The sequence below is a fragment of the Anas acuta genome, chromosome 2 (genome assembly GCF_963932015.1).
Source record: "Anas acuta chromosome 2, bAnaAcu1.1, whole genome shotgun sequence".
NCBI classification, from domain to species: domain Eukaryota; kingdom Metazoa; phylum Chordata; class Aves; order Anseriformes; family Anatidae; genus Anas; species Anas acuta.
In genome coordinates, this window is record NC_088980.1 from 21,717,327 (window position 1) to 21,731,558 (window position 14,232).

At 40.9% G+C, this 14,232-nt stretch overlaps 1 protein-coding gene across 2 annotated transcripts in view; it reads left to right on the forward strand.

Moving 5' to 3' along the window:
- CUBN (cubilin) overlaps positions 1-14,232 on the forward strand; it is a 140,592-nt gene that overhangs the window by 48,662 nt on the left and 77,698 nt on the right. For both annotated transcript variants that reach the window (XM_068673837.1, XM_068673838.1), the window contains exons 28-29: positions 3,746-3,905; positions 13,262-13,443. In XM_068673837.1, coding sequence (XP_068529938.1) covers positions 3,746-3,905; positions 13,262-13,443 — 342 coding nt within the window. The remainder of the gene's footprint in view (positions 1-3,745; positions 3,906-13,261; positions 13,444-14,232) is intronic.

The following is a 14,232-nucleotide window of genomic DNA, read 5'->3' on the forward strand; positions in this document are numbered from 1 at the left end:
CTTCCAGGCTGATGAGTCCAGAAAGCCAACATCCACTGGCCACTGGTGACCACCGTGTCTCCTCTGGGAGAGCCATCCGAGCCGAGCCCTTCCTGCAGCCTCGGCTAGCCTGCTGTCACGGCCCTGCTCCAACCTTCAGCAGATGGTTTTCAGCTGCCACCTTGCTGCAGGGCAGTCCCTCAGCCCGATTCATCCCCTAGAGAGCTAGTACCTCCCCTTCGCACTGCTGCGTCAGCCTACGCGCCTGCTCCTGGGCAACCTGATAAGGGGTTTCCCATAGCAGTTATTGAACCTAAGCCTAATAATTCATCTGAAGGTACTGCATCATGGCCTGGACCTGGTGCCTGGGTGTGGGCTAATGAAATGGAGCACTCTGAGTGCTGCTGGGCAGCTGGTTTCATTAAGGGGGAAGGGAGGCTTTGCTTTTTTTGCCATGCTAAGGATCTTAAACTGTGCTGCAGTATCTGTCAACATCATTACAAAGCCCTTGGATTTTCTAATGGAGGCTAACAGGCCTGAAGAAATAAATAAATAAATAACAGAAGGGTTCCCTGCATGGAAAGGGAGTAAATGCTCTCTTCCCAGTGGTTAGCTAGGAGGGAGCCCCGTGCCCAGTTCCTACAGCCAGTATGCTGCTGGAGTGGCTAACCTTGCACAGACCAAGGCAGTGCCATGCCTCGTGTTGCCTGGGGAAGGGCTTTCCCTCGATTTGCAGCAGTTTCGGATGGCACAGCTGACAAAGCAGGCCCTTAAATGAGAAACACTGCCTCGGAGATCAGAAGAGAAATTGTGGCCCATGAGATGGGCGCTCAGCTTCAGTTTCACTTGCCCGTATTTGTGTGAGAGCAAGATGTGGTTTTCGATGTTCAGAATGCTTTGTGAAAACACACAGCTGTTCCCTTCATTTATAAGTGAAAGACAGCTTGAAAAAAAACCCTCTGTAATTCTAGCAGCGGTGGCTCTGCCTCTCTCAATGAGTTACAGCTGGCCAGGCACTCGAATTTCCTGTGAAACTCCAGCCTGAACCGAGCACCACGGGGCAGCGCCGCATGAAGGGATTGCCATGGTGACCATTATTTGTGTCGTGAAAAACCCACTGGCTGTTTTCAGGGCAAATTACACAGAAATGTGACGCTCGCCGTCTTAGATAAAAATAACACTCCCCGATGATTCAAAGTTACGGAAGACTCATGAAGCTTGTTTTTTTGTTTTGATTTGAAATGATTTAGTCCATAGCTCTTTAGAAAGTTTTTAATTTGTAATCACCGAAGCTAACGGCTGATCGTTGAATATGTGTCTCTTTGGCTCTCATTCAGAGTTCAGATTCGTTGTCCCCACATTGATTCATTCTTCCCCATTCACATTTTTCTGGTGTAAGATTTCCATGGCTTGAAGCCACACAAATGAGTCGTATATACCACAAAGCCATCGAAGGAAGTAGCACTACTAAAAATCTAGTTGGATCTGACTTATTTCATTTTGCTGAGCTTAAGCCATAGAAGAATGCGTAAAGGTCTCAGCCTGGCTTGAGAGAAGGTCCTAACTGTAATGCTGGGCATGGACCAGCTCATCTGTATGTCAGCTGGTGTCATCTGTATGTCAAGCTTTATATTTGGAAAGAATGCAGATGAATGCAACTCGTTAACATCTAATCTTTATGATAATTTTATATCAATTACCAAACACATCTGGTCAAGGCTTTGCAAGAACTACCAGCAATCAGTTGGCAAGTAGAAACTTTCAGGCTTTTCTGATTTCACCACGGCATGATAGTTCTCAAGTTCCAATACATTCCTCATGCTCTGGGCATTTCATGGCATTAGAGGATTGAAAAACAGAAAGATTCAAGGTCACAAGCCATAAAACAGGCCATGGAATATTACCATAAAATTATTCCTGCAATTTGCCCCTAACTTCTGGCTGAACTATATTCAATTTATTTTTTTTTTATTGAAAAAACACATTCAAACCTGACTGTCAGCTTGAGGATTTGAAACCACCTGAGTAGACTTCTGGCCCCCAACTATGTCTTAAATCAACAACACGGTTTCTGAAAGTTTTGCAAGACCAACATCTTGAAGAGAAAAGCTGAGGGCTTAATTATTGATTATCATACGTGAGTGCTGGAAAATGTGCAAAAGAAGTAGCTAGCACGGTTAGTCAATATTTACTGTAATATCACACTTCCATATTATCGGCATTCAATGTAGGCGAATTGTTAGTGGAATCAGAGGTATTTAGAAAAGAGATTTGAGTGGAGAGCAAAGATAAATAAACCTTGGCTGTCTATCTAGAGATCGTAGATTTGATTCTTTGCGTGGGGAGAATTTTATGGTGATGGCTTCGGAACAGAGAAAAGTTTTTGTTGAAATTCTGAAAGGAAACATGCCAAAAACTCACAATGAGAATGCTCAGACATGGTTTCTGTGCCAGTAGTTTGCTGGGTTGTGTTAGGAAGATGTGCTATTCTGTGAGACAGAAGGTTGGACAAACTGCAGCAAAGTGGTAAAAAAGCATGAGGGTTCCTGTTATTCTAAATGTTCAGAATCACAGTAACTAAAGAAGAAATAGTAAAGCAACTCATAATTTGACAACAACTGGCAGTCTGGTATCATATTCAAATGCAATTTATTTATGTTTATTTTTTACCAAGTTTACAAAGACTATACACCTTTCTCCCTGAATAATGACAGTGAGCACTGCAATACTTGGTGAAGAACATAGATGCATATTCAGTGTGATTTACTGGATATGAAAAAAGTGCCATATCCACTGGCTAGGATGAGAAAAAGTCTTTAAACCTGTTTGGAGACAACTGATGTAAAGAGGTGCAAAAGCTCAGGGCACCCACTATGACTCCATGAAAACATGTCTTAAGTGTTTTTATTTAAATGGGAGCATCTGACTAGCTTCAGATTTTAAGATTTTAATGCAGGAATATTTCCTTATCATGTTGTTTGTTCCATTTTTTAGAGCATTAGTGTTTCAAGAGTAGGATGGAAGAATTCCCTTTTGTGTTTGGGGAACAGAAAGATTTTCAGGCTGGCTACATCTGCCAACACTCTGACTGTCAAAATACCATCACGTAGAATATGATTTGTAAAGTATTTCTAGGTGCAAAAGTTCAGAAATCATGACTCCACTTCTCCTCCAAAGTAGGACACTAGCATAAGAACACGACAAAATAAACAAACGTGAATTTTGCCTTGTGGTTTTTGAGGATTTGTTTTGCTTTTTGTTTTCAGTTTGCCGTCACTACACTGTGAGGCTCTGGTGATGCTGACTCCTTGGTTTAGTCCACCATAAGTTCAGTCTGTCCTGAAATCACCTGAGTGCAGTCTTACAGAAATAAGCAAATAATCTGGGTTACCACCAAAGGGTTTGGAGGCACTGAGTATGTTAGATGCATAGTAAAATCGGACCTATGACATCCCCTTTTTCTTTCTATTTCAGTTCATTGTTGTGTTTGCCCCTTATATTCTTCCCTAGCAACCCCCAATACACACCAAAACAGAAACAGCAAGACATTCCTGCTCCACACGATGTGCAGCCAGGTTTTAAGACATATTGCAGTTGCATATGGTCATTGTTTCATCCAAACCTTCCCACATTCCCCATGGCTGATATTGCTGCGTCAGGGTGGCTGTGTGTTGGAGCATCAGTGCTTTCTTCAACATCCTATGCAAAACACTAAGAACTGGGGAGCTGCTTTTTACCTACTGGGATATTCTTTGTTTCATTTCAGCTCTATGATGGACCTGATGAACGATCCAACCTGATAGGTACTTTCTGTGGACAGTCTCTTCCGCTGGCAGGGAGCACCACAGGGACCAGTCTCCATGTGGCATTTTATTCTGATGGACTGAATGCTAGAAGTGGGTTCCAGATGCTGTGGCATGTCAATGGTAAGTTGACCAGGTTTTTCAGGCAAAGTATGTTTTCTTCTTTTCTGTATACAAAGTAGAGTCCCAGCTTAGGTCGTCAACATGTCAGCTAAGTAGAAATAACCTATTAGAGCACTGAAAATATTGCATTTACTCATAATTGCTCCAATACTTTCTCAGTGAATGTTTCTGTACATACATACCTTTGAAGATTATCTGTAAGCAAAATACCCTTTCATCTACAGGAGTAGGCACAGGATGAGGTGCACCTTCAGAATTTATGTGCTGAAAAGGAGATATACACCATTCAAGGGGGACTTGGAATTTCTAATAGGAAACAAGCTCTCAGTTTGTCTGATTCCTATAGGCTCTTTTTTTTTTTTTCCTTCTCTGCAGGCTTCTCTCTGGTTTTCTTTAGTGATGATTGTTTTCTTGGGCAGTGCATTCACTTCCAACCTTCCAGCCTCTGCCCCCCTCCTTTCTCTGCATGAAATAACATTGGCCAGGATGTGCTTTGGGTGTTTTTTTTTCTCTTGTGTTGCTTGTCACAAAGAGTGTCACAGGCCTCGTTAAATAGGCAAGCATGCATGCCAATTATAAACCAATCTGTTAGTGATTGTACAATGATTGTACACTGCTTAAGACAGGCTACAAACGCAACTTCTTCACTCTACTTATTTAACAGCAATATTGGACTGCAACAAGATTAAATCATATGCTATTGTACACCCCATCAAAGAGGATTCAACCTTGAAAATAATTAAATAGCCACAGTTGCCCTGTCTGTCTAATCAGTTCACACCATTCAGCTTTGACAACATTGTAAAGCAGCTGAAATCGGCTGCAGAGGCCCTACTGCGGGTTGCTGAGGTGTATGGCATGCTATACATTGTGTGAATAGGAGCTCCTCTGTGCTACCATGGACTGCTGGAGTTCACGGGCTCCCAAAAGGCTCTCTCCGACTAGACAGTGCTGTTTTGCATTCAGTGGAGGTCAAGGAGCATTTCTGGGCAAAGGAGGGACGTAAGCGGGAGGAGTGAGATGTGTGGCAGAGCCAGCAGGGGAAGTGCCGCAGCACAAAGGTATGTTCTTGTGCTCCGAGGTGATGTCATTCTGGGACCACACAAAAGAAGAAAAAGTGGAGGCTTTTATGCACAGAGCCAGATGACATCAGCTCCATACAGTAGCCATGGTTCTGGGTGAACTTGCTTTTCTAAAGCTCTCAAAACTTTCCAAGATCTGCCTGCGTGGTGAGCACTCTGTGCTTTCCCTCCAGCTCCCCCCACCGCAATCATTTCCCGGACTCTCCAGCCCTCTCCTACCCCCCCTGCACTCCTTTTCTGCACTGACACATTCACTTCTCTGTCAGCCAGCACTGCCCCTCTGTTTGTTTCTGGCATGAAACAAAGCCCAGACTGCTAATGTGGGACCATGTCTGAGCAGCAGAGCAGAATGTGTGGGTTCAGATAGGGCTGGCTTCTAGGGAAGTCATTGCAGGCTCTGCACATCACAGCTGTGACTCCTGACAGCCTGTAATATGAGTGCAAGTTCCTCCAGAGCTGACTGTAGTTGTCTTCTTTCTGTATGTTGCAGGCATTTCCTTTTTTTCTGGATTGGTGACACACAGATATGGGTAGCCCTCTTGCCCTTTGTGGCTACATTGTCTGAGTGTATACTGCTGCCCTAGACTGGATAAAATTAGATATGTTCCTGTGGTCCAAGTGGTGTGTTCACTTCTGCCTTCTGAAAATCTTTTAATGCACAAGAAAACAAACAAACAAACAAACAAAAATCTTGGTGAAGAAAGTCCCCTACTATTGGGGAATGCAGCAGATGCTGCCTTTGAATTGGGAGTTTCAGACTGAAGTATTCAGCTCCCCTCTTCCCTGAGGGCAAATCCCTATGAGAAACTGAACCTGGGTCTAATAACATCTCACCTGACAAGAAAATAACAGGGCTATATATATTTTCAGAAAGAGATTTTGCTTCTACTCAAGTGACAAATGTGTGCTCTGGAGTTCAAGCTCCTGTGAACTATCTCTCAGGCTGTTCATGTGCTCCTCAGCTGGCAGTTGCGAAGCGTCTATGAGATGTATATCAACAACATTCACATGCTTCGGTAATCAAAGAGAGCAGCACTTCTGCTTGCCACCATGTGCCTGATACAGTTCACTTCAGACACTCTTTCTGGTAGCTTTGCTAGCAGTTATGAGATGATCACAACAAGACAAAAGCTTACCTCATTGATAACTGACATGAGGAGCCCCTGCAGACAGACACGACATGAATATGAAGTGTTTAGAGTTGAAACATTTGCATCTGTTCTTCCCACTTACTAAGCTGCTGATTTTCAATTGCTGACGGAAACCCAGTCTTTAGGCTTTCCCAAAGGCATAATGAGTAACTGATCTTGTGGAAATGCTGCTATTTATATTTAGAAGTGTCTTATATCATTTTAACTTGTAAAGAAAGCTGAAGTGCAAACAATTAATTTTGTAAGTGGCTTTGCTTCTGAAATAACACTGTTCATCTAAAGGGTTTCCATTGATTAATCAGGATATAGAATTGATTTAGCCAGAATCGATAGTGTTTTCTTCTGCAGGCAGGGCCTCAGGAATCTGATTCACCAGAGGAAAGCTTGGATCTGCAAGGTGCTCATTCCAGGCCTGTTGTTTATTAGGAAGCTTAATACAGGCAAATATATTTGGGGACACATATTAGCCCTTTGAGAATGAACAAACTCTTGCTAACAGGCTGGACGTTGCAAAGATGGCTTGCTAGTTGAATGCTGTCCTAAAAAAAATAAAAAATTCAGGAGGCCAAAAGGTCAAAGGTCTCTCAGTGCAAAATTACACCAGTGACAACTGTCACTATCTGAGAAGACATATTTCCTAGACCTGTCACTTACCTTATTAAGCAATGTGTGTGTAGGCACTGGCTGCTTTATATATATATATAGATCAGTGTTTCGTTGGAAGCTTGCTCATCAGGCTGCTTCATTGTTAGTAGAGCTTATAAATTTAATTGGCTCTTCTCAGCATAGTCAAAATTTGTGTCTGCTGTTCTATTTTCTGTGGCACGTTAACTCCCCCTTTAAAAAAAGAAGCAGAGCACACTGGTGAGAAATGAATAATGTAGCCCTAAAGTATTGCTTTTTTCCTTTGCCATCATCTTCTTTCTGTTAGATTTCCCTAGGGAACCATAGCTGATGGACAGGGAGTGGAGAAATCCTTCTTAGTGCATGAGAAGAGCAGTTTTTATTATACCAAGTCCATATTTTCAGAAGATGAAAGCTGTTAGAAGACATACAATAACTAAAGACTGTTTTTCAGTATATTTGCAGGTAGAATGTGAAATAGTTTGTTAGTTCTTCAGGGAAGCATAACAAAAACATGCTAGATTAAGATGCAGAAGCTATTCACTGCAGATATTTGCCAGACATCCATTAGGATTGCTGGAGAGAATATTGCACTGCGGGTCAATCAGGGAGCTAAGGCCCAGATTTCCTAAGCCTGTATCCTAACTCTGTGGCTGATTTCTTGTGTAGCCTTGGTCAAATCACCATTAGTTCAGTTTTCAAAAATGACTATTCCTTTTCAGTGTCTTTTTGTCACATTAAGTCTGAGATGCACAGGGTCTGATCTTTTCAAGTCCTGAGCGGTTGCTTTGAATTGGGGGTGTGCCGTGTTGAGTTGGCTTTTTGTCTGGCTATTGAAATATTAAAATAGCCAGACAAAATAGCCAGTCTGGCTATTAAAATAGCCAGACAAAATAGCCAGTCTGGCTATTAAAAAGCATGTTCTCTGTGAGACATGATGATGAATTAAATTTTGTTCCTTCAACTAATACATAAGTTCCTGACTAATATATAAGAATAAAGACCAATTTTTTCATACAATGCTTGTTGTTAAACTGTTCAGTCAATGCCTGAGAGCTAGAAAGTGGCCTTTATTTAAACATTGAACACTGGCAGCTGCTACAGGAACTGTGGACATTCAGTATCTTGGAGGATTCAGCTCCTGTTTACATGCCTAAAAGCACCTTTAAGTCCCTGGGTCCCTGTAGTCTACCTTTATCTAATATCCATCTCACTGATATCAGACTGGAACATATAGAAGAAAATACAAGAACTCAGGAGACTGATAAAACAATAATAATGAAATCTACAGAAGTAATTAACAAATCAGAAAGGAGAAAACAAAACAACAACAACAAAAAAAACCCACGTTTTTTCAGTTGAATTTTTAATCTCTTGCATAAACCTTCATAATAAAAATTTGCACTTTCTCCTATGGATAATATTCTATGAAATAAATCTACTCAAAAGAGTAAAAGATTTCAGAATCAAATCCAAGTCATGCTTGCCACTGTTAGTATAGTGCAGACTCATTCTGTACTCCATTCTCTGTACAGAGACTCACTCTGTGCAGGCTCATTCTAAGTGCTCCATGCAGCTACAATCAGTTAACGTTTACTGAAATGTTTCAGTATGAGCACAACAAATGGAACAACCCCGAAACCTTTCATTTCCCTAACTCCGACTTTACAGGAACAGTGTCAACTCACTTTAAGCTTTATGGAAGGGACTTTTCTAATGTGTGGCTAAAACACAGCCATGAATAAATCCGAAAACCTTGCAAATAATAGAGGTTTCCACAGATTACTACTTCTGTATTCATCTATAATTATTTATGAGAATAGGGATTCTTCTTTGGTTAATGAACACCATCTGCTAAGCAGACAGGCACTAATATGGTAAGACATCTATAAATCATCCCTTGCACAATCTTCAATGACTACTGATACTTTAGCCAGAGAAAAGCAAAAACACCAAATACATGTTTCCTGAGCTTTCTATTTGTTGACTGATGTCCTAGCAACTAACACCAGGTTAGGTAGTTGTTTTAAACATTTTTCAAGGGAATTCCAAGACCTTTACACTTCTAAAACAATATTTTCCCTCCTTTTTTTTTTTTTTTTTTTCTCAGTTTAACTGCAAGGCAGAAGTTTCCAAAAATGATTGCAAAAAAGTCTGCAGAAACTAAGCATATGCCATAATGCATTTCAGCTGCACTTTTCCACAGTGCAGCTGTCCATATAGCTGTCCATATACAGCAAGACCACGCATTTCTGTGCTGTGAATTTTTTTTTCAAGATATTCCACTTGGATCAGAATAGTTTCAAATTCACTGTTGTTTCACCGAGACCTGAAATTATGCAGCAATTTAGAAGTTCTGCCTCCTCATTTCTGTTTATCCCTAAACACCAATATATTTTTTTTCCTTTGTTGTCATATACAGCAAAAACTCCATTTATGTGAATAGAAGCAAAATATAATGTGATGTTTACAGACAATGTAAACACTGGGTGAAGGTTTGTGTTCATTTAATGGTGATTAGCTGAGATGATTACATTATAATTTAAACTTTTCCTATTTCAGCATCTGAGTAAATAGGCAGGCTGCTTTTCTATGAGTTACATTCTAGGTCAAATAAAAACTTATTTCATTGCTTGTTCAAAAAATATGAAAAGGATAGAGTACATAAAACTGTGTGCTTCAAAACACTGGCATAACATTTCTCCTGCTTTTTCCTCTTAAATGCAAAGTCCATGCATATATACACTTATATTTATGCGTGTAAATATATATGCATATACATATATGTGTATATATTCAGCCTGAACACCATTTAAATGAATGTAATTTCTTTGATATCTTTTCTGATAATTTGAGCTATCAGCCAAGGCAGATTTCAAAGCTTAAGACAAGCATCTCAGTGGAGAAAATTTGTCTTCATCAGTAATGTACAATAATATGAAAAATACTTATAGATTAGTTTTCCTTCATTGCTTGCATCTGTGGTGAAGTCAAAGAAAGGGATAATGCTATGAGAACTTTGTGGCTAATCAAAACAGGGAAGATATGGAATAAATTAGGGATCAAATGCTAAATTCACTTCTAAAAAATTCAATCTCTGAACTATTTTTGTAAGTATCGTGTTAAAATCACGTGTCATCTATATTTAAAAAAAAATATATGGCATAACAGAAATGATTCTTATCTCATCCATACAAGAGCAGAAACATAATATAGAGGCTTTCTTCCAGCTGGCCAGAGAGTTCAGGTATTACATTTCTGCTCTGATACAGAGGTTTCTGCTCTTATGTGCAGGTCAGTCAAAATAGTTCACATATTTGCAAAGAACAGTGGGTCCTTTTTTCAGGTGTTATTCAATGAATACTTGGACATAAACTCAAGCAATTTCAGTTTGCAAACAACTAATAAAAGATTGGCAAGATAAGTTCTGCACGTTCATTGTAAGAAACGAATCACAGAGATCTGAGCTTTACCTCTGCTTTTCCTTTTCTTTAAAGAAAACCTTTCCTAGGAACATTTGTAGTTGGAAGAAAAGAAATGGCACATTAACAACAGTTTGACATTCTTATTCATGGGCTTCACATGCCTCATCCAGAGAATATTGATTGGGCTCAGAGAAAATATAAACCACTCGTGGAGAGAGCATGACTAATCTGAACGCTACCTGCAGGGGCTACGGAAAGCTCTGGGCCATAAACTGCAGCACACAAGCTCTCTGAGCCGTTTTGGGTTGAAATCTAAAAAAAAAAAAAAAAAAAAAAAAAAAAGAGCTTTTGTGGCTATCAGGAAACTCTTAGTAGGAGAAGCTGACTCATAGCTGCTTGTTTGGTTTTAAAATGTTCCCAGCTTTCTTCAGGCTGAGATAAATAGCAACTGGCTTTGTTCTCGCCTGCTGAAACCTCCCTGCCTCCCCATCCGCACCCCCTCAGGAGCCCAGCCGTGCAAGTCTGCTCGTTGGGAAATCTTTCTGTTTCCCAGGCTGGCAAGGCTGCCTTCCCTTCTGCTCTGTCCTCAGCAGCTGTGTCATTGCTGCTGCAGAGGGAAAGAGAGTAACTCACCCTGCAAACTCACTTGTAGGACTCTCCCCACACACATCTTTGTTTCTCCCTTTTTTTTTTTTTTAAACAACCTGGTTTCCCTTGAGGAATATTAAGCCATTTTCTGAAGGCACCGGGTGAAAAAAAGGGATTGTGATTTACACTGAAGCCGCTTTCCTCTCCTTCTCTCTGCTGAAGGTTCCTGGATAGCAAACTCCCAGGGGCATACTCCCCATCCATACTGGATAGCATACTCCCAGGTACCTGATGGTGCCAGCAGGCTTCAGGGTAGCAATCGTACTACCTTTTTCTGTTGTTTTTGTCTCTCCAGAGGGATAGAGATTGGTTTCAACTACATTTAGAGGATTCTTTTACTCCTTGACTGAGACTTCTGTAGCTTGACAACAGCCTCGTGGCTGCAGGGCAGGCTGCAGCGTGGCAGAGCATCACGTGCAGCAAGGTGGGGAAGAAGACAGAAAAGAGCTAAGCTTGTGTGAGTTCACCTGTAGGGTCACCCTAAGCCATGAAAAGGCCTTTCTGGGCTATAGACAACTGTTGTTCAATTGTGGGTATTCTTGGGTTTAAAAGGCAGTTTTCCTGTGAGCACTGGATAACGCAGTGTGACAGAGATCTTGTGTCACACAGCTGGCATGCCTGGAGACATATTCCTCATGTCTGCAGTTAGATGGTCTAGATTAAACCGGCCTCGTATTGCTTTCTTCCTTTTTAGAAACACTGCTCTTTCCTCCCAGAGATTTGCATTTTGAAGTCCTAGAAGGCATCAGAGCCAACTGTGGCAGAGTCAAACTCAAGTTTTTAGTGAGGAGCATGGTGGAGATTATAGCAAATGCTGCCAGGGATTAGCAGCCACTCTTTCACAGCTGCAATTTTACCACAGAAGGTGCTAAGAAAAGTATTTGTGTTTAATTGAAGATCTTGATTTATAGCTTCCTGAAGAAAAAAGGGTGTTAAGGAGAGCAACTAGGAGAATCAAGATACCTTGTTCAAGTAATAAATTATTCATAGATTTAATAGAGATTAAGGGAGTCTTGCATTTCTGTGTGGATTAGTGAGCAAATCAGGGGGGTAGTTTATTGGGTTTATGTTATAAAATGTTTCTTCTAAATAACAGCTCTGATACTATCCATCACTGCTGGCATACCACAATTTTTGCCTCAGGGAATATACAGCTCATGGTTTGTTAGCTGGTTCTATTAAGTATTTGGGGGCTTTTTTGCTGTGTGACAGAACCTTCCCTCTGGAGATGAAGCAAGAGAGATTGATGGAGTGTGGGCTTTACTTACAAAGCTCGAGTGACCCCATAAAAGCTGTGTTAGCAAAAGATTAGCTAGTGCCTAAATGAAGCCCTTGAGGCCCTATGATGTGGAGAGAAACAAAATGCTGCTGCAAGACAGAGCGACACACACATGAAGTCAGAACAAATGCAAAGCTACTTTGCTTTCTGCATGTGATGAATACACAGCCACTCCACTGGCTTCTGCAAAGGTGGTGTTTCGTGATGAATGTAGCTGACCTTAGTTTGTCCTGACACTGGAAAAGACTCTCCTGTCTTCTCACCCTGCTGACACCTGCACCTAGGGACTGGGTCAGTGATAGCATCTTCCCAGGAAACCAAATCAAAGGAGGCAAGTACAGCATTGATATATGCATAAATGCTGTATAAAACTGCAGCTTCACGTGTTCCATCTACTTTGTGCTGTCAAATTGGGGCCTGTATTTGGTCCGTTGCTTGGTCCATATGATCTAGTTTATAATATGCAAGAATTTTATCACCTAAGGGTCTGGCGAGTGGGGTTGGGGCAATAATTTCTTATCTGAAAATACATAACTTTTCAAGAATGGCATGTCTGACAATTGCACAGTTACAATTCAATGAAAAAGAATGTTAAACCCACCAAATGTCAGAAAGGCAGTTCATCCACTGTGACTTGGCAGCTGGTAATCATGTTCAGTGGGCTGAGGGAAATTACATTGTCTTTAATTTTATGATTTCTAAATCAGTGGGAAATGGCATTTTTACAACAATAGCAAGCCCTTCCCATGATAACTTAGTCTGTGTATTCATTGAGGTCAGTAACAGCTAGGGATGGATCTGATTCAGCTTTTTAGAGCCAACGAAACAAAGTTAGAGGCCAAAACAAAAAGTGTCAAATATTTTTTTTGCTTTGTGCCTCAGTTTCTTCAGCTGTAGAAGCAGATGCTTAGTTGAGAAGCAAGAAGCATGGCAAAACAGAGGGTGAAGTGCTTACTGCACAGGCAGGGCCAGCAGGCTCCTGAATTTCTCCTCCCTGCTGGACCTCAGTTCCTCTGACAGAGAAGACCGTCAAGCCCAGTATACACACTTGTGCATGAAATTAATGCTTATGCCTATCCTCATTACAGAGTTGTCATTGAGGTTTTCCAGAGCCCCTCACTGACAAGCTGCTTTGCTCTGTTATCAGGTTGTGGAGGAGAACTCTCTGGCACTTCCGGATCATTTCACAGCCCTGGCTACCCCAACACATATCCAAGCAATAGGGAATGCATCTGGTACATTCACACAACGCCTGGTAGCAGCATTCAACTGACCATTCAGGAATTTGACATTGAATATCACCCAAACTGCAACTATGATGTTTTGGAGGTAAGAGAATTAGATTTAGTCTTCAAAAAATACACAAATTATGTGCTTTTCTGTCTTCTGCAGGAGCAGAAGAAATAGTTTACTGCAATTTCTCATTTCTGCTGTGGTTAGGGCTATGTTTCACAAATGTCACAGAAGCCACACTGCTCTTACTTCTTTTTACTTTTATGCCTTTGGTGTTGGTATACCTTAATAATGATGGTAGCCTCTATATACTTCATAACAAGAGACAAAACTGCTTTGAAAAACTCAGTCTTAAAAAGTCCACCTTTTAAAAAGAACTGGGTAAAAATAAATAATTAAATAAAATAATTAAAGAAGAGACAGTGTTCTAATCATCTTAGGATGGTAGTACAATGGGAAAAGAGACCTCCCTTTCTAAGGGCTTACTGATCTTTAAGAGACCCAGACAACTGGATGGTCATTTTATATGTGACATCTTTGTGTTTCTGTTGGGAAGCAGCTAGGTGACCAATTCCTAGCTAATAGACTTGAATAGATTTCCATTGTAGAAAAAAGGGAAATTATTTTCAGGAAGAAATTGTTTAGATGATGGATTTTCTAGATGGCTCTCACTAGAGACATTGGATATCACTAATGGAACTGTTGGGTCGTTTGCTGTTAATACCTGGGTGATGTTTGAATCTTTCTAATGGGCCCACAAGATTGATCAAGAGATCTTGTATTACTTTGCCTCTTCAACTCTTCTGGTAATGTGATGTGAGACTGGCATACAGCTAGACAGCACCTGTCTATACTCACTGATGCCTATTCTTACCTTTGTAACAC